General features: G+C 42.1%; 1 protein-coding gene across 5 annotated transcripts in view; it reads right to left on the bottom strand.

The window, feature by feature from the left end:
• The window catches only part of MAD1L1 (mitotic arrest deficient 1 like 1), a 381,442-nt gene that overhangs the window by 193,774 nt on the left and 160,732 nt on the right, over positions 1-26,936 (bottom strand). For all 5 annotated transcript variants that reach the window (XM_075514959.1, XM_075514957.1, XM_075514958.1 and 2 more), the window contains one exon: positions 26,490-26,630. In XM_075514959.1, the coding sequence (XP_075371074.1) occupies positions 26,490-26,630 (141 nt within the window). The remainder of the gene's footprint in view (positions 1-26,489; positions 26,631-26,936) is intronic.

The raw sequence follows: 26,936 nt of genomic DNA, 5'->3' as shown, positions 1-26,936 counted from the left end.
AAAGCCACCAAGGGCAACATGATTTTCACAGCATTGAAAAGGAATTATAAGCGTTGGGTCTTGTTATGTCCTATCAGCACCCCATTCCATGAGACAAACCTGTCCCAAAGAGCCGGCAGCCCACATACACAAGAAAGAAGAGGTTTCATGCAGAGAGGAAATCCACTGGATTAGCTATCCCAAATTTCAATCCCATGGCCCAGCCAGAGAACTGCGCCTCCTCTCCATTTCTTGGGAAGCTGCATAAAGAGCGGTCTAAACCCCACCCAATTCTGCCAAGCTTAACTTTAGAGAAAGAAGGCGCTTGCTCCACAGCTCCCGAGAGATGTGTTTGTGTGTGAAGAAAACTTCATGGAAAATGTTCTGTTGGAGTTCTGGGGTATAGGGTTGGTTTTGGAAGCCTTCAAAATTGTTGCAGTAGAATACAGAGCAAATCCTCTCTGGAACATAACCCTACTGAATACCTGTGAGAAAAGGTCTCAGTGCAAGATTTTTTCTTTTTTAAGAGGAAGTTTGAAATTTAAAGAATCTCAAACCAGAGTGGAAATATCTTGTTATTCGTGTATAATTTGGGGAGAAATAGGAACCTGACTCAGAGGAGGAGCTTTCACAGAGTTTTGTTTATGAAAAAGGATTTTAAACTAAATGGGTATTTTGGAGATAAGAGAAGCCACGTATACTACTTGAGTACTATTACTTCCCACATCTTTTATTTCACAACGCTTTGCTAGCCTGCAATCAGCCTTCCTCTGGTTAGCAGAAAGCCCAAAAAATAGTCACAATGACAACAGAGAAGCTAATTTAAACAATGTAAACAAACAAGACAAGAACTAAAAAAAAACTTTCCTACAAGCCAATTCACGTAATTTCAAGCAGATATTCAGTAAAACCCTCCAGAGTCCCTCTAACAATCTCTCGCCACACATGAAATGGGTCTTTTGAGCACTACATCCAAACCAGAGACAAACAGCACGCAGTTTATTACAATGAAAAGGAAAACATTAAGCTTTGAAGGCTAACTGCGCTGAAATACAAGCAAATGAAAAAATTACAGTCTTAGGGTTCAGCACAGCAGAAGTTCAATTTTGCAAACAACCAACCAAACAGTTCAAGACTTCCCTGGCCCCAGCGCTCAGTGGAAACTGAAAAAGTTACAGATTCTTGCTGTGCAGGGCCTGGGATGATGTGACATTATTTAAGGAACAGACACTCAAAGAAGATGAAAAGAGTTTTAATACAAGCCTGGGACCTGGCACAGGGAAATGAAACACGTTCATTAAACACCGCGGGAGATGCCAGTCCCAACCAAACATGGTGTGCATGTACAAGCAAGTGAGAAGAAAAAATGAAATTATCACCAAGTTTGATGCTGAAACATCAGGAAACTACAAATTTGCAGACATCTGGGAAAGACTTTTTTTCCCCACTACTATTGAATCAGGTAGAATTACACCAGCAGGCTGGAGCCAGAAAAGAGTCACGTGGAGGAAAAATTAGAAAACATCCCCTCAGAGACATGATTTATGAGAGATGCTAGCATAGCCTGTGCAAAACACCCCAAGACTGACTGAATATCTTTTATCAAAAAAAACCCCCAACTTTTCGGTATGTTTGTTTATTAGCCTTATCTATATGAAGATGACCTTTAGATAGGAACTACTGGCCTATTCTAAACTAGATGTAAAGAGCTATTAAGAATGACATATTTGCTTACAGTAGCTACCACTCCTGAATTTGAGGGTCATTTCTCTGTTCAGCCTCCTGTTGGTACAGACTTCTATAGAATCACGGAGTAATTTAGCATGGGAGAAGCCAGTTCAATCTCCTGCTCAGAGCAAGGTCAGCTACATCAGGATGCTCAGGGCTCTTGGTCAGCTGGAGACTTCCAAGGAGATTTTGAGAATCTCCTTGGAGGCAAACTCCAAAACCTCTCTGAGCAGCCTGTGCCAAGCTTTGGTCACCTTCACAATGGAAATATTTTTCTGTATAATATCAAGACAACAGCACCCTGGAACCTGTTTAACTAGATGGGTATAAGAGCATTTTAAAGTACAAGACCTTGATAAAATTCAGAAAAAAAAGGATAGAAAAGACCCTGGCACATTTTACTTCAGGAAGAGGCTGAAAAAACTTTTATACAGGAGAGAAATAATACAAAGGGATGGGAGAAATCAGAAATACAAGCAGGAAATATTCCATAATTTATTTTATATATAATATGGCTTGGGGAAAATAACCAAACACAAACCTCTCAATCCGCTATGCCAGCAGAGACCTAGAGGCAAACCTGGATAGCAAGTCCAAAACAGCAGCACGGTAACGGCAGATCAATGTAATTTGGAGAAGCAATCAGATAAGAATTAAATCACAAAGTAGGTTTTTCTTCATTGCATTTATTTCTAGACAGCTCATCTCAAAAGGAAAGAGTAGCTAACTAGTGGGAATTCAGAGAACAGCAACTAAACTTACTAGATTGCTGAAGAAATGATTTATGAAGATTAAAAGATTTTTAAACGTATGATTTGACTACAGCTCTCACAGAAGAGCAAAAGGGACATATTTAATGCATTGAGAGCTGTTACAATGATACAGCTGGAAACAAAGAGGCTTTTCCATCAGAGCTGATGCTGGCCGATGCGCTCGCAGACCGGAGCGGGGACCTCCCGCTCCCTCCCGTGCCCACGTACGCAGGCAGGCACCGAACAACAAGACACAGCTCGAACTTTCAGAGGGGTCCCCTGTGCCTGCTCTCGCCTGGCTGCGAAACAGATGATCTGAATGCTTTATCACATCCAGTTTGTAAACATTAGCCCTACCCCAGACTTTTTATTAGCTTAAATCAAATATTGAACCTAGCTCAGCTGTTAGAGGACAGCTGCTTGTGAAGTGATTCACTGCCATATTCCTTCTAGGCCACAAGAAAGTACAACCTAATCACCAGCAGCATGACAGATGCACACATTTTTAATTATGAAGAAGAAATTAGTCTCTGAACTTATCCCCACATCTCACTTAATCAGAGGAGCTGCCAGCCACCACAGCCATGGAAGGAAGGGGCTGCAGGGGGCCCTGGACTGGTGCCCGACAGTGTGCTGAGCCCTGCGCCCAGCCCCGCCTCGGGCATTCACTGGGAAAAGACCTGAAAGAAATAGCGTTATATCGTTTCTTAGAATTTAACCTTTTCAGGAATGAACTGTTGGATTTCTCAGTTCAGTCATCTCTGGCCACTCGCAGCCAAGAAAAGCACGAGCAACGAACCTGAGCCCCTTGGGGTGGCTCGGAAGGAGATGGTGCGCGAGAGTCCTCGACCTCTACGCCAGCAGGCACGGGAGGGTTATCCGCAGCAGATGCTGGAGCAGTTTGCCAGCCCCATCCCCGAGTTTCGCACTGGGAAAAGCAATGTCCTACATATATGTGGCTCAGCTCTGTTTTACGCACTTTTTGATTGATCACATTCACCTGGTATCTCAGGAATCTCTCAGTAAGACAGACTTGCGTGTTGAATTTTCAGTCTATGTATAAAAGTTAACGTAAAGCTCCAAGGAAATTCTCATTACTTAATACACACGTTAAATTCCCACGGATCACTGAACTCAAGCATTAAGAAATCTGATAAGCAAAGAGATATTAAGAATCAGATATACAAATACATGTAAAGTCCAATTTGCCCACAGAAGGCAGCACAACCAGGTAAAAGAAAATCAAGTAAGTAGCGTAAGCAGAAAAGAAACCATCCTCTCAAGTATTCAGTCAATTACTTTAAGCCTCCAAAAAAAGGGTTTGTCAATTCAAAACATTCATCTTACATGACACCACAGTCTAATCTACTGTCAATGCTACTGTCATCCTCAAAAGAGAGTGGCAGGAGGGGAAAGATAACCCGTGCTCTGGCCTCGCCAGGATACAGCAGCTCAGGGCTGAAAGAGGAGCAGGAACGGTTTCCAAGGAGAGGAACGGATTCGGCTCCTAAGGAGAGGAACCGATTCTGCTCCTAAGGAGACATTTCTGAATTGTTTAGCTTGCTTCCCTGCATCAATAATTCGTCTTCTATACCTTCCAAAAGTCAGCCTTTACTGACAACGCTGGAGGAGGCTGGTCAGGGAGGGTTTAATGAATGAAACTAAAGCAATCTGGTGGTTACAAGGCCGATGTTAACACTGCTTCCATCAACAGCCCCACACTCTTCTCTGGGGGCTGAACGTGAGCCGACTGCCCTGAGCGATAGGCAAGCAGCTCAAATGTGAGACTCACTTGTAGGAAAAAATTAGCTACTCAATCTCTAATGAACAGTCTTTCTCTACACAACAATACCCTCCGCTTTACAAGCAATTAGCAAATCGAAGCGCTCTCTTTGTGGACCTGCATTAATTTACTCCTCGATGTTGCACATTAAATAGCTCATAGGTACGGCACAGCACAGTAGCAGCAACAGCCAAAGCCATAAAATTAAAGCTTGCTTCAAAGAGTTAGGGAAGCAAAATTATGCGTGCTGCATACAGGGAATAAATCAAAACAACCTTCATTTGGAAACATCATTTTAGTCTTACGCTTTCATCAAAAAACATGATTATCTTAACAGTCACATTAATACAACGTAGGTACTTTACAAGGGAGAGAAACAAGCAGCACATTCACTACCTCAAATTAAAGAGAGTAATTTTTATTCTTCCTCATCAGGGTGAAATACCTGGGAACACACATAGCTGCCTATTCCAGGGTTGCGCTTTCACAGCTATAAATCCCAACTGCGGGTCCCCAGAAGGAAGGCCGCTTGTTGGAAGGGCAGCATCACCGCATGGGAGGGGAGGAGGAGGAGGTTCAGCCTGGCAGAGCTGTAGCACAGCTGCAAACCATGGCATTTTTACAGCACGCCAAAGCCCAAGATACCCTTAGCAGTATTTTATATGCAACAGTTGTATGCAAATTCAAGTCAACTGTGAAGATTGGCAAATTTAGGTATAATATTAATTAATAGCTATTTCAAATTAATTAACTTCTAAGATAAATTCTTGCCTCTCCTCTTTGAGAAAGTTAACACACAATTTAAATTTACATGGATATATCGGCTTCCAATCACAGAAATATGGAATCTTGTATGTTCTAACATGCCAAATAATTTCAGTTTCCTTGTGCTGGCTGCCCCCTGTTCACAGGGTAATTTCACAGTACCTTATATATCTAATCACTTACAAAAGAAGGTATGAGATGAAGCTTCTTGGCTCAAGCTAGACGGCCTTAACGTGTAGCTAAAGTGCTATGTGACCTATAACAGGGTCCAAGCCAGAATATCTTATCTGATGCCATAAGCTGGGGAAGAAGGAAAAAAAAGCACAACATCGCTTCTTTCTATCAGATTCAGGAGACACAAGGAATATATGGTGCATCAAAGCTGCAGCAGAAATACAGAAGGAAACCCCAAAACATGGCTGCACTCCCAGGACAATTCTGATGAGCACTGATTGTAACACTTACAATTCAATTGTAAACTTAAAAACATATAGCTCTATGCACCGCGCTGATGAGTTACATGGAACAAGAGAGGAATATCATGAGAACACTTTGAAGAGAAGGTTGCAGTCACTAATTACCTTGCACGCAAAGATATTTTTAAAGATTCTGGCTTTAAAGAGGAAAACTTTGATTTCACAAAAGCCACAGACAGCTTATATTTGGCAGTGGCAGAGACTGAGACAGAAGTAACTCATCAGCCACTTGTAGTTAGACTTCAGTTTATTTGAATACTGTGATCCTGCATATTAAAATATTGTGAGAACTGAAATGAAATTTTCATTAGTGTTCAATCTGAAATCTCACTCATGGGATTCAGCTTTCAACAGTTAATGCATGCATTTACCTGTTTATACTTTAAAGTTATATATCCATTTATACCATGCTACCTTCCGCCTTCAATCCATTAGCACACCATTACTGCAGATTAGTAGCAATACAGTATTGTTTTAGCATCTCTGAAGTGCACTACAAAATTACACTGGGTTAAATGGTCATTTCTAATTTTAAATATTTTGATGCTTTGTAGATGAAATTACTGATCTTTCACAAAATTGCATCAGTTGAGATCACGATCAGGAAGTCAGTTTAGTATCAGACATTGCTAAATAATTTCCTTGCTGCTTTACAGATTCAATTTTGCTGTTCTCAAGAAAAGTTCTCCTGGTTATAAAATCAAATGCATATACTTTATAAAGTGGGAAATAACAGCTACAAATAAACTCTGGTGTTGCCTCAAAAGCATCAAAACCACCATGTTATCTTACAGGAGCTGGACTGGAGGTGGCAGGGGGCTCAGCCTGATGCAAAATGAAAGGGAAAATTCCCCAACAACTTTTGAATGTGTTTCAGAAATTTATATACAGTGAAGCAACATTGACTCTGACTTGCAGAAAAGCTGCAACAGGCAAAGCAGAGACCATTACTTACTGACATAATTTATATTATGTGGATAGGCTTACAGCTCAATGAAAAGCACGTGTCTCAGGCCACAGTTTATGTGGTTTTCCATGAAATTTAGTCCTTCTTAATTTTACCCTGAGCAAGGACACAAAAGACAAGAAACGAGAATGCCTGTAAAAGCAAGATGTCCCACACCTCCAGGGACTCGTGCTCCTGGGCATCACAGCAAAGCACAACACCCAGGGACTGAAGGCTACTGCTTCATGCAGAGTAGCAAAGGGTGTTTTTCATCAAAAAAGCAAGAGCTGCTACTTCTTTGAGAACCAGTTTTCTACTGGATTTGATGTGCAGCAGGGAAATGCCGCCCCCAAGTGAGAGACAAAAAGCAGCTGGTTACCAAAATGAAGGACGAATAAAGCAAAGGCTCTTGGGTGCTAAACAAAAAAAATGATATTGCAAATTGAAAAATTGCTGAAGTCATAGTTATAATTACTGAAGATACAGGGAAAACATCTGCAAGATACGGGCTCCTGTCAACACACTATCAAGATTTACTGGACAAAGAGATAATAACCAAACCCTTCTCTTGCTCTTAAGTCTCAAGGACAGACCAATCTCTCTTCTTCTAAGAGACACAGTCACTTAGTAATGTCATGAATTCTCGACAGCTTATTATAATGAAATCACCCCAAATTCTCACTGGTTATGCTGTAAGAAAGAGGTGTAAACAAAGTCACTGTGGAACAACTGATACAAGGAAGATAGGATTTCAAGCAGAAATTGCCCACATCCTTACTCCTGGCAAGTCACTTGACCTACTTAAAATAAGCTGCATAGTTCTGCAGCAGAGACCTGGCTTTTGTTCCCACTCTGCCTAACAACTGCTGAGAGACTCGGGGCAAAGTACTAAACTCTCTGAAACTCCTTTTTCCCCTCCCTCTCTAAGGTAAAGATAATACTCACTCTGTAAAACCATCCAAAAACCTTTGACCAAAGGTAATCTCTGAGCGCAAGGTACCACTGTTGACACAAAATGCACCTGATGGGCCACACCACTCGGGCAGTAAAAGGATTAAGCACCATATTAAGTGCAGAGCTCGAGCACCTCCACGTTCAGAGGTAGCGGTAACCTAATCTCCCTGATCCTCAAAGCAAAGGTGACCTTCACAACTGCAATAAAATGTAAAACTTGGGGAAAGATTCTGAGCTTCTCAAAATCTATTCCAACACCACTGTTCGCATAATCTCCCAGGCAGATGCTGTCAGGTAAGGAACACGGTACCAAAGCAAATTGGGACATGGAAAAATGCAGAGCATTATATTCAGGAAAGGATGAGTCCCTGGAGATCGGACAGCCCTATGCCAGACTGAAACACTTACAAAGAAAGCAGGTAGGTGCAGGCAGGTAGGAAAATAAGGGGCTCAGGTGTTACCAGACTTTTCATGTGACAAAAAAGCATTAGACTTGCAAAAACATCTCAAAACAAGAGCAAGCATTTGTTGTTTTACTCTCTGAGCTGCAGCCGAGGTTGAGGTGAGATTGAGGGGCAACAGCCGAGTGACTCCTCTCTCCTGTTTTTCCTTGATGTTTTCATTCAACACCTTGCTAAGAAGGAGCAAAGAGACCAAAAGATTAGCATGGCTCTGCTGGGAATAATACACTCTTGCAATAGGTCTCCCTCCCTCCATCCTAATCAAATGGTGCTGCAGCCCCTGGGGAGAGAATACATTGCCAAACAAAAAATGCGAGTTTGCAGCTGCTTCCTCAACAGCAAAGGGCAGCCTGACTGATGAAACTCTGCCAAGCCAATTGCTTCGAGCATCATGCAGTCAGCCAGTACAGCATCTCCCGGACACACACGAGTGACTGCCAGATGCTGATGGACTCTCCAAAGGAGTCATTCCCCATCACTGGAACACCCATCAGAGAAGCCTCTGCCACTAATACTCTCTTTGTGGGCTCAGAAATATTCCTACCAGAAAAGCAGCTGAGTGTGCAGTCATAGCAGGGGGTCCTTTCTCTTCTGGTGCTCCCCTAGCAAAATTTTTAACCCAACAGCAGAAGGATAACCTGGCATAAAATCTGTCTATTGAGGGTTGACCGCAAATTTCTTGCCAGGAGTAAAACAAATTATTAATATATTAGTGCCACTAAAAAACATTAGGAGAGCATCAGCCCATTCCACAGGGAAACAGCAAAAAGGGAAAGGAACACAAATCATTTGGAGAACACTAAAGAGAATTAATTTTACTGTGCTGTGATCAAATCTCTAAAGCTGAAATGAAGGGATACCAGCACCAGATTCTGAAACGAACGTAGAGCCTCTGGGAATCTGGTCATTCATTGCTATTTAAGGGATCTGAAAACAGGTACTATAAGCAGTTCTGGGATCCAGTGAGCACGACGTTTTCTTCAGGCTGTATTAACCTTTCTTGAACTGGGAAGCAGTCCGAGAGGTGACAAGCAGAAGACACAGTAGCTAACGGGAACAGAATCCCTTGCTATTAGATGTAATAATGAAGTTGGTTGGGGAAGGGGGGGAGCAAATGTTTGTGCATTTGCTTAATTTTTTGGCAAAATTTTAACTCCTTTTTTTTTTTTTTTTTTTTTTTTTTTGCCTTCTTTAGGTTATCAGCAGAATGACTTCAGGATCCAAAACCCCTGTCTTGATGAAAGCAAACATTAGCACTCACCAAACCCAGGAAAAGGGAATCTCAAAAACTAGAAGTGGTGGCAATATGACACCCAGCGTCTCTACCAAATTGTGAACTTTTCTGCCACTCCTTCCTATGCATTTTTTCCAGTACCACTTCCCTGGATCTAAGTTCTCCCCCATCAGTTGCCTCCAACTAGGTTTGATAGCTAGAGGGAAAGAAACAACATTTAGTTGATGAAGTCTGTAAATTAGCCAACAAAAATGTTCACTCTTATCCATTCATCAGAAAAAATGGTGGAATTACATCTCTATCTAAAAAAGCCCTTCTAATTTCAGCCCAATGAGTCAGCACTGCTGCATCTCATCGCTAAGAATGATTCATTGTCACTGCACTTCTCAAAGTCAAGAATAAGGGTATTCACCCCAATTCACTGTCATCTCATAACTACTCTGGATCCAGGCACTGTGTTTGCATACAGTACTGTTATAATGATTTACATGAGTGTGTCACTTTTAATTTAAAGGTATAAAAAGCTATTGTCAGTCCACCAACCATAAAGCAACATTTTCTTTCCAGTGGGCTGACAGTGGAATACCTGGAAAATACTCTTGCTTGCCAAGGAGAGGTCTCTACACCCCTATAAGCCTAAGGCTCACAATGCTTCTCAAGACACGAGTGGATGGCCAGTATCTTTGGAGAGAAACACTAGTACTTGGTTATGAGTTAAAACAAGCTTTTCAGGGGAGTTAGAATCTGAATAGAAATTCAGAGAAAAGCGGTATGGATGGAAAGCCTCTGCCCCAAATGGAAGCAGTGGTGAGGAAGAGGGGTTTGTGCATGGATTAGACTCCAGCCAGAAGATCTGTAGCTGGATGAAACAAAGAATACTGGAAGCTAAACAGCAGCACAGCTATGGTTTTCTTTTTATACAAGTCTCCTAATATCACAGTTGCTTTAGTTAACCTTTCTAACTATTAAAATAAGGCTACTGAACAACTCATACTGACCTTAGCAACCCTGAGCACTCAATGGTAGCAGCTTCCTCTAAGGTGCCCAAGGCTGTTGGCAGCTGGTGATGTGTGGTGATAGTTCAGAAAACATGTATTTAATGATATACGTGTGCTATGAGCCCCATCCCTAACTATATCTCACTGCTAGCCACACAAACACGCTCCCAACAGGAGCCCTCAGGCATGTCAGCAACACTTCCCAGTGCAACTGTTGTGAGCCAGCCGGCAAACGCCATCGGGGAAGTGAAGATCCATGTTTAAATCAAACTTTTTTTTCTTCTGATTTAATTTTAATCTAGTTTGGTTTCTTGTCCTGGTTCTCTGTACTACTGCACAGATTGTGCTAGCTCAAATAAAGGTCAGGGAGGGGTTTAAGCCAGCACTGCCCTTGGCTTGCAAAATTACAGCCAGCGTATTTTTGGCATCCAGCAGAACAGTGGGTAAAGGGCCTAAGCCTCGGAGGGTCTCCAACAAATCTGAAACATTCTTGGAAGTTGCTAGGTAACAACATTCACCTCCCGGACAAGATTGTGCAATGTTTGCTCTGACGAAGCAACGCTTCTATTGCCCTTGCTTCCGCCCTGGGAATGCGTTTGCTGAGGACCCGTCTCCTCTGCTGCCAGAGTACTTCCAGTCTCTAGTCTGGGTGTGTAGTTGGATTTTGCTCAATAAAGCAAACATTACATTTTAAACATAGCTATTATAATTAGCACAAGCTCATCACTCAATTCCCCTTCCAGACAGGGATTTCCAAATGTCACAGTGTGCTTAGCACAGCTGATCTGCGCCAACGGCTGCTCTAAACACAACTGACCTAGGAACGTCCAAAGCAAAGAATCGTGTCCTATCACAGGAGGCAAGATGAAAAACAACTAGGATAATTCTCCTCCTTCATCCTGTACCTTCATTTTCCTGTATTATCTGTACAGCACTGTGAGCAAGGCAAGTTTAGCAGACTCTCCTCTTTGATGCAGAAGGTATATTCACACTTGAGGCCAAGCAGGAATTTCATACCTGTTCTCTGGGTCAGCTCCCCAGATGACTCTGCCTCGTCCTGGTTGTCCTGCCAGGGTATCGTGGCATAAAAACAACGAGCAGTAAGGGGGGAACAAAAAAGGGAAGAAAACCCCAAACTAGTACAGCTACTGGCTGCTAAAAACCATTTTACAGAGGCTCTGGCAAACGCAGAGACCCAGTTTAAAACAGTATTTGCTTTCTAAATCTGTTTTGGAAAAGCAAAAACAACCTTAGTCCTTACCAGTAATATGTGGCATAGAAAAAAAAATGCAAAGTATCTTTTTCCAACACATACCTACCCACAAAAAAGAGCTCCTACCCTTGAAGGGGAATGCTAGCACTTACATTTCTAGGTATTGCATAAATCAGTGGCTTCCAGCCTCCTTGCAGAGAAACTTCACTTCAAAAACCCTGGCAACGCTCCACACCTCAGCATGTCCCATGGAGCCAGCAAAAGTCCAGCCGAGTTTATTAACGTAGGTCTCATGCAACATCTCACCTGTGATGTACTTCTGTCTCACCCACAATTCCTGCCTCACTGCTTGGGATACGCCAGCAGAAGCTTCCTGCGCCTCTCCAACGCCCCATGAGGCACTGAAGATGATTAGCACCAACCCTGCTCAACAAAAGGAGAAACCAAAGCACAAAGATCATGTGTCCTTTTCACCGCCACAGAGGCAGTCGCAATTTACAATTGCAATATTATACCTCATCGGTTTTCTACTACAGAGAGAATAGGATTTAGAGCCAGAATTTGCCATAGGTTGTAAGGGGAAAAAAAAAGGGGGGGGGGTTAACAGTACCTCTATCCAAAGACAGTCCTTACATTGAAAAAGTAAAAATCCTCCCAGATGACAACTGGAAGCAAAAAATTGTGTTAAATACATTTTTATCACCCTCAAATAAAAATCAAATATCCCTGCGCCCCATGGTCATGCTCCTCTAACTTCCTTGAAGAGGAGCAAAACTCTTCTATTTTTATTTGAGAATTTATTCAAAATAAACAAATCCCAGTGGAATTTAAGCACACTGTAGAGGCTCCAGCAAAAATCATAAAAAAAGCAAACAAACTAAAAAGATCCTCTCTTGGCACACTCTTGAAAGAAGGATTCACCACATTTCTAATTGACTGCCACCATAGCTTAAATGAATAATCTATAAATAGGCAACAAATGCAAAGCAAGCACTCGAAGGAAACAGCAAGATTTTTTTTGTTGTTTTCTCTTGTTATTGCTTACTTGTTTGTTGGGAAGGAGGTGGCTAACAAGGTAGAAGAAACATGCTAAAAATATAAAGAAACAGAAAATGATAGGGTGTGGGAAGCAGGGATAAAAAGACATGAAGACGTTCAAATGTATGAAGTGCACAAATATGTTTTTGCCTCTAGTTTTCCAGGGGACTGAAGGGATGGGAGAAGGCACACAGCTGTGCCAGAGCATCACTTAGTAACTGTGCCACACTCGAGGCAAGCCGGGACAGAGACACAAGGAGGTAACGGAGGCAGCATCCATCACATGCAAAACACGACACCCAACCATGATGCTGACTTTGGTGCAGTTCACCCAGAAACAGAGCTTAGGCTCGACATTAGGATGGAACGGCTTCCTGTAGGCAAACTGGTATTTAAACCATGAGTTCACAGAGAAAACATGCTTGTGACTTAAGACTGAGGATGCCCTGAAGATCCCCACATACTCATGACTTGAAGAAGGCTTTTATGTTATCATGAAAGTCTTATCTGAACACTCAAGCGCCTGTGGGCCATCTTGGACTAATTTCTAGTCTTTTCTACATATCAGATTCAACATACTATTAAGTGCAGTCATTAAAGTAAAGCGCTGGAAGTGTTCCTGCAGCCGTCTTGTAGTAGGAGTCATCCAAAATAGGAGTGGACTCAAAACTATTAAAGTTAAGCAGCCATCCACATCACAAGAAAAGTGAAAATACTCATGTCAATGAACAACAGGCCTGGGGGAATCTGAGTCATTCCCAGAGAGAATCTAGTTTCTGGAAAGCATTTGCAGGAAAATTTCTAATAAACTCCTTTTTAAAATACTGAATAACCATTTCTCAAAATAACTGGAATTTTTATTTCACAGCTCTTGTTCCAACCTGTCTGCTCACTCTCCTCCTCTCTCCCACAGCTAGTCTGACTGCCCACAACATCCCCAGTCTCCAGCTTTCCGGCATTCATCAAAGCAGCCAACTTAATTATCCTTTTTAATTACTCCTCCGAATCCTATGCTCCTTCTTTCAAGCCTGAAGGAGGCTCTCACAAAATCCAAGGAGCAGAAAACCTTCTGGTTTCTCTTTCCAATGAGTCTGACTAGCTTTAAGGTCCTTCACTACTCCCGTAAAGTCCTTCCTTGCAACTCCGCGACAGATCTTGTCCGGCCCGTGGAGTTTGCCAGCGAGCAGCCCAGGACCTCCTCAGAGCCTTCTCCTCTGTGGGGATGGAGGCTTATCCCATGCCAGCTCTGCACAGATTCACAGCTTTCTCAAATTATTTCCTCCTGTAGGGAGGAGGAGAAGGCTAACAAAATGGCCTGTAATCCAAACTTTTAAACTCCATCAGTTAATATCTTTCCTTACTTAAAAAAAGGTTTGGAAAGGGTATGCAAGGGGTAAAAAAAAAAAAAAAAAAAAAAAACAAACACAAAAAAACTGCAGTGACAGGAACAGAACAAGTAAACAAACCATCCTTGCATAGCACAAGCGTGATAGGTATTCTGTGATTGCCAACCATCAGTTTAATTTTCATTGTAAAAACTTGCAGGAGAGTTACTGTGAGGGCAAAGTGATGGAGTAATCAATCTGGGGCCGAAGTCCTTTGTTTATCCATAAAATAGAGCAGAAGGAACAGAAGTGCGTATTTCCTTACATTGCCCCATGACTGCTTCTCAATTTTGGGCTGAAAGGATTAACTCCAGAGGGAGCACTGCAATTTTATCTTAGACATGGTCCATTCGTTCCTTGGCCCTTCTGCTGAGACTGCCAACAAAGATGCCAGACAGGATGATGTTTTTGAGGTGCGAGTGTTTATCTTCTCCGAGTGAACCAAACAGCAACTCATTTCAGGAAAGCAATCCAGCAACTCACAATCACTTCTCGCTCTAGCAAACGCAGACTGACAAGGCAAAAGGTGAAACAGCTTGATGGTCCCATTAGAAACCTTTGAGTTTCCTCGCACCTGAATGCCTGTCTAGCAAAGCCGTGCTACAGAAACATAAAAGATCTCCATTTGGCAAGAAAAGGAAAGAAGTCAGAACATATGCCAAGATAATCTCAGTTATTAGCTCCCGCCACAAAGGTACAAGATGTATTGAATTGCTTCTCCTTGCACAGCATGGGATGCTCTGAGGCTGGGAGTTCTATTTCAGAGGCGGGTACAGGCTCGCTGGTGAATGGGCACTGCAAGGGATGCGGTGAGTACACACACAGCTAATGCTGCAGGCAAAATTAAATCAGGCAATAGAGCCGGGGTAAGGCAAAACAGAGCATGACAGATAGCTCCCTTCTGTAAATATTTGCAAGTAAGAATTATGAACACTTTTTTTTTTAACCTTCTGCTCACACTTAAATTTTCTTTCTTCTTAACCAAGCAGATAAACAGCTACCAAGATTCACTTTTGCCTAAATGTGGCTGACCTCAAGGCAACACCGGTTTGCTTGTCCATCCTAGGCTGATACATGCCAAAATGGTGACTCACTGTTTGTGGAAGAGGACATATAGGAAGGATATAGAAAATGTGCATTTGTTGTAGGAGTGGCCATATTTGTGCCATGCAGCAGCTCCCAGATGTTCATGAAGACTCAAGCGTGACCTTTTCCCTCTCTCAATCCCCTCTGCTGCTCAGAAACAAGAGCAAATGGAATATAAAGAGCAAGTGGAATGCAACAGAAACTAACATCTGCAATAATTACAGTAATGTGTAAAGCGTTGATGGGCTGTAGAAATCAGATACAATGAATTTGGGTCTTGCCTGGCCTAAATAAAAAGGTGCTCATTATCTCGAGAGGAAATGCCACTTACGAACAATAAGGTCATGCTGCATTGTGAAGATAAATGTCATTTCTCTATATAGCTATGATAGTCTCACCTACTGTCTTCAGAAACGTACATAAACAGCAAAGCAATAACAAGCCCATAGAATTAGCCAGGGACACTATGTTATTTTATGAGCATAAAGTCAGTCATCTGGAGTTCTTTAGGTATGCTTTCCTGAACATGCAACTAGGAACACATACGTATGTATACAGATGTATTTACATTGTGCTTTTTGGTAGCAATAATAAATTTAAAAAAATTAACTGACACTTTCAAACAAGCTTGGATATGTTTGGTATCATGTATGTTGAAAGAATTTAAGACTAATCATGTATTTTATACTGCTATAAACATCCACAGGAATTACATACATCTGCATAGGTAGTTCTGCGCTCATCACAGGCCCCCAGGCAGCCTCTGCCAAGCGCAACGAGCAACTCTAAATAAATACCATACATAATGCTAACAACTTCTCTCTTTTCAACAGCTCTGCATGCTGCCATGCTGCAGCTGAGATACAATTAAGTACACTCAGATGATCTTTGAGCAAACAGCACAGACAGAGCCATCTCCACCTAGTAAGAACAGCAGTGTCAGAGCCCCGGGTACCTCCAGCCGAGGCTCTTTGAACCAGGGGGGGGTCTCCTTGCAGCAGTCTGCAAGCGAGTGCTCTTGCCCTTTCATACCCACATGCACGGAAGGCAAATAACGAGTGAACGTGGTTTAGCCACTGCTTGAATGTTCCCACCTAGAGAAATACAGTTTGTCACCACAGTCATGCAGCCATCACTCCTAGCCGTCCGTAACACCTTTCTTCATACAAAAGGTCACAGAATGCTTCAGAAACCAGCAACCTTATTTTGTTAGATCCACGGAGGTCAAAGGAGCACACATTTTATCTGAATATTTGAGAAATCGGGTCAGGGAACTGATCTATCCTAAGGCTGCATTTTCCACTAATGAAATGACCTCTTACAAAATGGAATAAACCAGATGATTAGAAAGTGAAGAACACTGCATCTGTAGGAACTGTCAATAAAACTCAGAGTAGTCAGAATATAATTGCCAAAGGTAGGGTTGGTAACAACTAGCTTAGCAATAATATGTGTCACATAAAGTAAAGATCATTGGTTTATGGTCTCTACCATTAGGCCAGTTCCCAACTGCATTGCACAGCCTTGACTAAGAAAAATTCAGAGTTTGTGAGCTCTCAAGAGATACTCCTATAAATTAATACTGATACAGACATTCGTCATTTCTTTGTGTACATAAAAAATGTACAGTGGCAGTCTTTACACAAAGAAGCCTCAAAAAAATCTCCCATTACACAAGATATTCTACTTAAAATAACCTCTACAAAATAATTGCCCTGTTCACATTCATAGCTACTGAATGTCATTGGGTTTTTATACATCAATAATAGTGTAACATGTAATCTTTCAAGCTTCTTGTTGACTTCCTTTAAAAATTAAAAATATTTAGGTTTAGCAACTCGTCCAAAAATCAGCTTTCCAATGGAAAATGAGCTGTTTCTACAATTTTCCAAAAGGAAGTAAAATTGATGTTACAAGAACTCATGTTTGCGAGTCTGCCGTGGAATGCAGGCAAGAGAACACGGAATAGGTAAAAATCAATGCTTTAAACCAGAAATCAGTTCTGGTTTTAATGTGGTCTTGAACAGAACCAAAATTTGAGTGTACATCTGTCAAAGCTATAGCCATTACAACCGTTTAAACAAATTGAAAACATAAATCAGTTCAATATGTCAAATTGATGTGCCATGCATCTCATATCTATGTTACTGTCACCATAGTTGGATTCATGGCACATGTGTTGTACAGTAGTACTGCCCGTTTTATTAAACAGCATAAATAAAATTCAAAAGAAAAATGTTACAGCTTGCATTACAGGAAGACTGTGGCTTTTTCCAAAACTTAGGACTTCCAGTTTGTTTTGCTGAAAAGCTTTTAGCACAAAGTACATTTGACATTAACACTGATTAAAGCAAATAGATAAATTGCAAAGCCTCCGAGAAAGCAGAACTGTTCTTTACAATTTACTTGGACCCCCCTGAACAGACGAGATCTATATCAACAGCTTCATTTTTATTCACAGCTTGGTGAAAACCGCTATCAGCTAGTTTTTTCACTTATTCTGTTCCCAGGCTAGTCACATTTAAACGAAAAAGAAAAAGAGAAAAATAGAGAATTCCACCACCTTCCTTTAAATTCTGTTCAAGTTACAACTTGCAATGGTGCCGTACTCTAATTCATGACCTTGGTATGAAACCAGAGTGAAGAAAGGGAGAAGCTGCAGCTTGTGGACAAACTGGTCCATAGGGGAAGACAGGGAGAACATATAGGAGCAAATGCAACTCATAACTATGGAGAAGAAAGTATTAAAGGTGAATAATTATGTATGTTCTGAAATAAAACAATTGCAATCGGCTTTTGCATTGGGCACCATTCAACTAACTGTGCTTAAGCACTATGCTGAACCAGGCTTTTTAAACTAATTAGTTCCCTGAAGAAACACCCCTTCTACTACTGGTAATTAAGGCCAAAATAAGAAAGAATCAATGGGCTTCAAAAAGAAAACCAAGACACTAACTACTGTTGTTCTAATTGCCACAATAACCAAAGTATTACGTTATTAAAGTAGAGCTTACCATTCTTACAAACTGCAAAGAGCAGGAGCGTTAGGATCCACAAGAGCATGGGAACAGGCTTGTGTTGATGTTGTTTTCTCAAAGCACTTCTTCTGTTTATATATTATAACTATTTGGTAACAGGATTTCAACAAAACTCTGTAGCTGTAGCCCAGAGAAAGACAGTGGGCAGAAATGTGTTGAACCATGTAACAAGCCTGTGTGAAGGCCCCGCAGGAAATCTTTAGACTCTTTACAGCGTATTTTTAAATAGAAAATAATTTTAAATAAAAACATTAATCCCTCTTTCTTACAGGAGACCATCATCATGAATTAAACAATGACACGAAAACACTTACAAATACATACTTTAAATCTTAAATTATGCAGATTATGTAATTATTCTGAAATGAAGCTCTACAAATCACAGAATTCAAATCCAATCATTACAAAAATCAACAAATCTCAACAAGTTCAGAACATCTCTTAAGACGCCCAGACAAGCACTATTTAATGTCATCAATACAATGCAGTTAGGGAATAGCTAAAATTTCCGTGGCATTTTCCATATAAAACATTATCTTGACGTGCAATCTTAGCTTTTACTTTTTTCACAAGATATTTACCTCCTTTCTCCCCCAGAATTGCTTGGTTTCCACAAGCTGTTAAAGCTTTCATCAATGCGAGAATGTTCCTAAGTAGTAGTTCTAATAATTAGGAGACATTTAACATCAACCTTACATCTGTGCTAGCACCGAAGCCTGAATCACCAATATAGTTCAAAAAAGGTGAGATGCACTGGCCAGAGAGCACCTCTGGGAATGCAACAGAAACAAACCCGGTTCTTAGTTTGGAGACAAATTGGCCAGGACTGGCCAATTTTCCTGTCCCTAATGAGCCAGGCACCAAAATATTTTTTGGGCGGTGAGCCACATGAACGCGTACCACACACTTCAGGCAAGTTTGGGCTGGAAGTGCTCCGGAGAGTGTGGCATTGCCTCCAATGGGATCCCATCACCCTGCTCCAGACAGAGACCACGTACCCTGGAAGCTGTTGGGAAGCTTTGATTGTTCCCGTCCAAGGGTCACTCGAGTACCCCTGCAGACAAACCCTGCTACCAGACATGTGGCACAGCAGTGACATGGGCTGTAGCTGCACGATCCACACGGATGAGACCAGCGGTACATAAAATCACACCATGCTTTCCAGCTTGGAAAAAGATTCAAGGAGGTTAAATCTCTGAATTAAATGCAGAATGCAGTTTGTCTTATTCATTGAATGTTTCTCTTACATTGCAAAAAAAGCAATTCTGTAATTGCGGAAAGCAACACTGGAAAGTGGTGCAAGCACTGGAGGAACCTGCCCAGCAGCCTCCCTACTGACTCCCAGCCCTTCCCTCCACACTGCCTGGCTTGCAACAGCAAGTGATGGAGACTGACATAAGACATAAGAACATACTTCTACATTCGCAAAGCCTTCCCTTTGAAAAGCTAGTAGCTAGCTGTTCCTAACCCCATTCCCCAAAGATGCTTTATTTGCCTTTTTCCTTCTGTCTTCCACCTGTGAAGGAAGAGACATTATCACTGCGCTACTTGCATCCTGATTTCAGCCCCCTGCTCCCACTGCTGCACACTCACAGCAGGAGGTGATATGCACCATATTGCACGAAAGCAGCTCTTTTATGCGACGTCTTTGCTGCCATTTGCTGGGGACAGGGCCGCTGCTCCCACTCCAAATGTATTCTTGCTTCCTCCTCCACCTAAAGACATCTAATTGCAAAGCCTGTATCTCTAGGCACAGGCATGCAAGCTCTCCAGTGTAAAGCATTGTAAAGCTCTCAACACCGTATGAAATGCTCTCCCCTGTTCTATTGTGGTAAATGACTCATAACTGCACATCTTCTGCTTCCGAAACATCACTAAGAAGAACGCAATTTTAAATCTTCTGTAGGAATTTAGACGCAGTTCATCTGTTTCTCTTGTCTCCTATAGCCAGGTACGTTTGAAGCTAATCCAAATTCCCTAGGTCAAGCCTTGTTCGTGCTTGGTTATTCGTAACATCACTGGAAGGAGCTACAGGAGGATTTGTTCATACCAAGGGCATTTTTAGGGGAGCACAGTTTGCAGGGGAGGGAGCAATCTTTTTGTTGCTGGCATCTCTCAATCTCCTTGGGGCTGAAGTGAGATCCTTCAGAGGCCGAGAACAGGAGCATTCCCACGTCCTTTGAGCATCACACCTAGACAGCAGGTTGATGATATTAGCACAGTCTCACCTAGGCTAGGTATGCTTCCTGCAGACTGAAACACTTCAGCCAGCGGAGGTTGCAGGAGTCCATCCTAAACTCCCTGTATTTCTAACGCAGGTGGTAATTTATATTTACCATTACTAGAAATTTTTAAGTTTAGAGAGAGTCAAGACATGATCTAGTCAGTAAGAGAACTGGGAGCAGAGTGTCACAGACTACATCTACATCAGGAGCATGACTTTCAGCAGGAGGCGACGGAAATTACAATGTCTCCCCTTGTTCTTACTGCACTTGAAGCACAAGAAGGCAGCAGAGCTGGAAAATGCTTTACTGTCCCATGCACTTCAATAGCCTACTTCAATATACAGCCAAGAGCGGCAAAAGGGTCCTTACCTCAAAAAACTCGTTGTTCTGCAACTGGTCATTCTTCTGTCTATAAAGCAGCTTATCATGGGCTAAAGGTACAGATATTGTCTTAGCTAGCGATTTAATTTACTCTATGCAAGTTAGTGCCCAGATATTCTCACTTCTTAAGAATGATGGAGGCTTGTAGTCCCTAGGAACTGCTGAGTTAAAGCCATTCTTAAACTGTCAGAGCATCCATACACTAAAAATAGCTGTACAAATCTACCTGTAGTGAAAACAATGCTGGTTTGTGCAGAATATCTCCAGTATAAGGTGGTGCCATAGACTACTACTGATCAATTAGTAACTTTCAGGACAGATCCAAAAGGGGGAATCTCCTCAAAAAAATTAATAGTAATTGAGTTTTAAAATGTAGTTTGACCAAACAAAAAGTCTCAGGTACGCAGAGACAGGCCCTGCTGCAGCATCAACCAGTTTTAAGAGGTACTCTTCTTCCACAGAGCAGGGACTGTCACCTTTAATAAATCATTAAGCCCCCCCGCAACTTGGCTTCCTCATTTATATGGCGGTTATTTGCAAGGTGCTCTCCCAAAACACAGCCACTGGCGAGTGTAAAAGGGAGGGGAGGAAACTAATGGCTCCCAGACTTGACAAGGTCATTCAGGTCTGAAGGAAGATGAAACGTGTGAAAGAAGAGAGAATCCAAGATAATCCATTTTGCAGGACTGCCGGAGGACATGGAGCCTGACCTACTCTCCTTTAGAAAAGAAAAGCAAAGCAAAGGACCACAGTGGTTCTCGGGAAGGCTCGAGTCTGCCAAGAGATGCCAAAGCATTCAGGTTCAAAATGCTATTTCGACAAGGTGTTTGCTTTGTCAGAAGATGATGTCCAGCCCTGTGACTGCTTCAGCTATCAGTGGTAGCTGATGCATGGAGCACATTAGCATCATCTCCAGAGAGCGCCTGTTTTCTCCCACATGAGTCACAGATAAGATGCTACAATGACAGTAGAAGTCTGGGCAAGTGAAACATATGCCATTCTGGAGTGGCAGGAAAGCTCTAGTGACTTTGATTTGCTCCTTATGGACATCCGAAGAGAGCAGAGTAATCTCGCTGCTTCTTACGGTTGTCTGTAAGAATGAGAATGAGTTGTCTGTAACTGAGAAAAAACAGGGCACAAAGGTTGGACGGCAGCAGAGAGGTAGAGAAAGCAGGCAGAAGAAATCTGAAAATTAAAACAAACTCTTCTGTACCTTGCACAGATGAGAGGAATTTTTTCTGTAAAGTTCCCATCATCACAGAAACCCCTTCTGCTATGTAAAGAAGCAATTTACCTTTGAGGGGGAGAAGAAATTCAGCAGAGGAGGGATAAAGCAAGGTAAACATAAAGTGTGGATCAAAGAGAGAAAAAAAGAGAAGGTAAAAAAAGTGGAAAAGCACTGATGGGGGAAGCTGGGTGAGAGACAAGGAGGAACTGCTAACTGCTCAAATAAACATTTTATTGCATCTGCACGTAAATTTTAAGCACTTTAAACACCGGGGTGACTGCTAAGTAACTCCCTTTGCAAGGAGCAAATCTGTGACTAACATGACAAGAATCAGCAATGCCCAATTTTCACTGCCAGCAGATGCGATGTGGTTATCAGGTGCAGATAAGGTGACAATATTTGGTCAATGAGTTTTGAGGTCACCAGTAATGCCCATGGTGGAACAAAAACACAGAACATATGGCATTTCATGTGCTGAAACTGTCAGACTCATAATTAACTGATTAGAGTACATATGGTGCTCACAGACAGTGTAAATGTCTCAATGTAAAAAATGCTGGAGACCATTGAAGGTGTCAGCATGAGTCTTCCTTGCAAATCTCTCTTCATTAAAGTTTCATATGGAGCCAAGTGTGTTGTAATAAAATCGCTATTAATGAAGTTATATTTATGATGATGTCTCTTTTGTGCAGCTGGATTTAACTTTTCAAACACTAAACTCCACATCAGAGCTTTTTCACATTAGCTGCTACATGCACAAAAGCTTCTTGTTTTGTCATACTTCCCTTGAAATTATAAGTAATGGGAGCTAAGGTAGTAAAGGTTAACCAAGACTGGCAAGAAAACTGTTGATATCACCAGTATCAAAACAAAAATTCATGCCAAGATATAAATACAGCTACAATTCTGTTTATTTTAAGTATTTATAGCAGGCTGGCCAGGGACAAACTCATTCCCTCTTCAGTTCCAAAACACACTTTTAAAAAGATGGTGAGTGACACTTCATTAACCACGTGAAATAGGCTGACACAGCCTGCTTGCTTTTCCAGCCACCATTTCAGATGACATTTTTCTTTGCATCTCCCCCTTGCTTTACATGCAATGCTCCCTAAAGTACTTTCTTGAATGTCTGCAGCCAGATCAGCATCGTGGAGTAAAGGGTCAGGCTGGGGGCAAGCAATCCTGGGGAGGATAAAGCAATCATTTACAGTCCCAGAACAGACTACGTGTTTGCATGTCCATGCATTAGAGATCCAGCTTTTCTCATCAGTCATCAATGAAGGGGATTTAAAAAGTTCCCCCATCAGCCTTTCTTTGTCTTCCAGCCCTCTGCCCCATCAGGCTCCGGTAGGACTAGTTCTTACGCAGTGACGCTGCATGTCTGAAGTGATCTGGGATGAAAGCATCCTTCTGTATTTCAGTTTCTGGAAAGGTACCTGTAATCCCAGCGATGCCTGCGATGCAGACGCAGCAGCACTCCCAGCAGCTGTCCTGCCCAGCGAGGGCCAGGGAACGAGGGAGTCAGGCACAATGCAGCGTATTGCCTAACTCCATCCTCCCAGCATACATTAATAAACTACTCACACACAACCCACCAGGGCTTACACACTCCTCTCTCATTCCCTGTGTTCTTTTTAAACTGCTTCCCACCTCCATTTATACATCAAGCAAAGGACTTATCAGAGACCTCATCTCCCTAATGAGTTAAAAGCTGTTGCCCCAGCCCAAAATCTTCCTAGTCCCACACGGCTTCCTTCTCTTTCCTACTGCGTTATCGGTATCACTCCGTCTTCACCAGACAGCTTCCTGCCTCACACAGAGCTGCTGCTGGAATGGATGGGAAAAATCTCCATTTTTAGAGTAAAGAAAAATCCCTGTTAAGAACATCACTTTTACCAGTCTATGGTTTGTTCAGAGGTGGGGCTGCTGGAAACAGATTAGGGCAGCCAGAAGAAACAAGGGGAAAAAAAAAGTAAGTATCAAAGGGCTCTCTGTTAGGGAGCACAGAAAGAGATTTTGGTAAATTAAGTACTCTATAGCAAAAAAAAAAAAAAAAAAAAAAAAAAAAAAAAAAAGGAAAAAAAAGAAAAAAAAAGAAAAAACTGCAATAAAAGAAGTCAGGGAGGAGAGATGTGGTGCATGGTATGAATTTTAAGGTTTATGAACAAAGCTGAAAAGTAGACGCTACAAAATGTAATGCAAGAGGATGCATTTGCCTTAGAGGCTACAAGGGCTTTTTTAAACTCAAGATGCTCCTGGACCACAGTGATACCTGGAGCCTCCCCAGCAGAGATGCAGTGCACAGGGACTGCGCAAGGGCTGCTCCTGCAACAGCCACACAGCATTCCCGGTGTACGCTGAGCTGCCCACTCCTCTGTGGGCATAACTGTGGTTACCTGCAGCGGTATATCCTCTGTTAACTAGTCATCTTAATTGTTTTCCACTTTTTAACCAACTTAGCCTAGCAAAAAGTAACAGTGTCAGCCTGGCCTCTTCAGCTCAGATCCACTTCTCTCTTTGCAGCCTCACCAGACCTTACCTGGATCTCATCAGACTAGTCGTGCACGTTGCTGCTTTGCTGCCACATGCATGACGCTCACAGCCAGGCTCTTCTCATTCTTCTGTGCTACTCTACAAGCTGGTTGCATACTGCCCTCCCAAGCCCATCCACACCAGGGGCTCCCAGGATGCCCCGACCCTTCTGCCATACTGACTTAAATGTGTTGCTGTTCCCTTTTTCCTTCCCTCCCCAGCCCTCCCCGTCAGAGACTGTTTCCCCACATCTCAGAAACCACTGAGGCTCCAAGGTGCCTCATTCCTGCTGTCTCCTCTGTTTGTGAGATGAGTCATGCAGGTGTCAACATTTCTAAAATTTGTACAGAGGCTCAGCAGAGCTAGGAGGGTGCAGAGCATTATGTTAGAAGTTATTAATAGCTGCTATCGACCAGTTCTTTGATCTACAGGCAGTTGATTACGGCTGCTGCTCCTGATGGTGAGGCACCAGGAGTCCTGCCTGTACCTCAATTTCCCTTTCCGGTTTTCAGATTTTTTACTAGAACAAAAAACTTTCTCCCAAAAATTTCAAAATAGATGGCATTCAGCAGTCAACACTGCAGTCAGAAAGGCAAACACAATCAAGTGAAGTGTAAAATTTTACTTTACATGGGGAACATCAGGCCTTTGAATCCTGCTTCTAGCAGTCTTTGCAAGGCTTAGAGGTTGACATCACACAAAACAAACCTCCAGAGAACACAGCTCCTTTCTGAAATTTTACATGTAGCCCTTAATCCATATCCATGAAAACAAACTTAGAATTTGTTCCCTGTAAATAATTAGAAAGGTGTAGCAATTGGTTCCCACACTCTTCCATGCTTTCACCTGAAGAAGAAAAGGTAATTTGCTATTGCCCAAAGACACCATGCCCATTTGCCCTATTCAGTGAAACAATTTGGGAAGTCTCCCTCCAACAACCCAGAGCCACTGTTGGAAACAACTAAGAAAAGAGGTTAAAGTAGCCACCTATCATTTTATGTCAGCGTTCTCTAATCCTGCTCTGTCTGGTGGTAAGCAATATGGTGATCAAAAGACAACATAGAGAAACATTCTGAGACAGACAAATTCAGGCAAATTTCCCTTTCATCTGATATTACCAGCTAACTTCTCTATCAGCTTGCCCAAAACTTCACAGAATTCCTTTTCTGAGAAACAGAGATGAAGTGGATCTATACCGTCATACTGATCTATACCACACTATGCTGCTCTGCTTGCTAAGGCTTTAAAGATCATTGGAGCCAGTATTGCCTGACTTAAGTCCCCACCTATCAACACAAGAAAAGAGCATTTTTAAGGATGCCAAAAGCAACAGAGAGGTTTGTGCACAGTGGGACAATCCACTCTACGGCTTGAACGTGACCCCGAGGAGCACCAATTTCTACAAGTTTTACGCCATTTGAATTATGGCATCTATAAATCTATATGATGGTGGAACTAGGCATGAAGAAAGGAAAACTCACATACTTATGAATGTTGTAAAGCCTATGTAATAAAACTGCCAAGCTTTAAGATCACAGACATATTCTAAGTATTTCAGCTCATGACCATAAAGCCCATTCCACTATGACAAAGTACAACAGAGAAGAGGGGAACTATTTGGCAAATGCATGTTAACATCTACCTCATTGCAGTCACATTTCAGATTACAAATCTTCAAAAAGAGAACGAAAAATAATATAAAATTATTCCTTCAAGAAATACTTCTATCTTTGGAAAGAATGTTTTTTCTTAGAGAAAAGCTAGTAAAAAGCATTTAATAGAGTTACTGATATTCTGGTGTTTTCAGGCCCAATGCCAAGAAGTGAAGAATTAACAGCAGACACGTACTTTACTTCTTCAACCCTTAGAGTAAAGCTCTTATAACCACACACTCACACTGTGTACAGAAGAGCCTTGCTACACATGTGATGTAGTGAATCACTGCGACTAGACCACAGAGAAGACACCATACCTGCCACACTGCATTACCCCTTTACTTCCCCTTTATACAGCCCTTTAACCCGCAGGGACTAGTTGTCGCTCCAGCCATGCAGTACAGCTACGCCTAACACAAAGCAGACTCATCACACCCAAAGATGATTATTCTTGGCTTCTGCCACCTTTGGGTCCAGAATAATAACTTGGGGCTTTTATTGATCCTGGAATTTAAATGTCTGAATTTTGCAAATCTGTCTTCTGTGAGAGCAGATCACATCACTAGGTAATTCAGTCTTAAAGGTCTCAACTACTTCACCCCTGGAGTTAGAGCACGATGCTGCTTTATTACCTCCAGCTCGGTGTTATGAGCATGCAGCTTCTGCACCATCTCCTCGGCCTCACGCATACGCCGGTTCAGCTGGGGTGAGTGCTCCGAAGGGGTCAGCTCGCTGTCGTACGACTCCAGAATTGCTCGCATCCCATCACGCTCCTGTCAGGAAGAACAGAAACCACCTTCAGGGATAAAGCCCCTGACCTCCTCTCTGAGGAGAGGGTTCCATTGTTCTTTTACATAGCAAAGAAACCCTGATGGATATATACTTGTCATCTTCATATCAGCATCAAGCCACAGATGAACACACAGTTCTACTAAAATAAATGTTGCTGCTCTGAAAACTCAAAAATTAGATTGTCTTGTATATATAAAACCACATATCTCTTGCAGGAAAGCAACATGCATACACTCTAACAAGCAGATGGCAACTGAAAACAGAGCCTGCCTTCTTTTTGGAGACAT

Source organism: Mycteria americana, chromosome 12 (genome assembly GCF_035582795.1).
Source record: "Mycteria americana isolate JAX WOST 10 ecotype Jacksonville Zoo and Gardens chromosome 12, USCA_MyAme_1.0, whole genome shotgun sequence".
NCBI lineage: Eukaryota > Metazoa > Chordata > Aves > Ciconiiformes > Ciconiidae > Mycteria > Mycteria americana.
The sequence above is the reverse complement of the archived record's forward strand: the minus strand, read 5'-3'. Positions and strand labels throughout refer to the sequence as shown.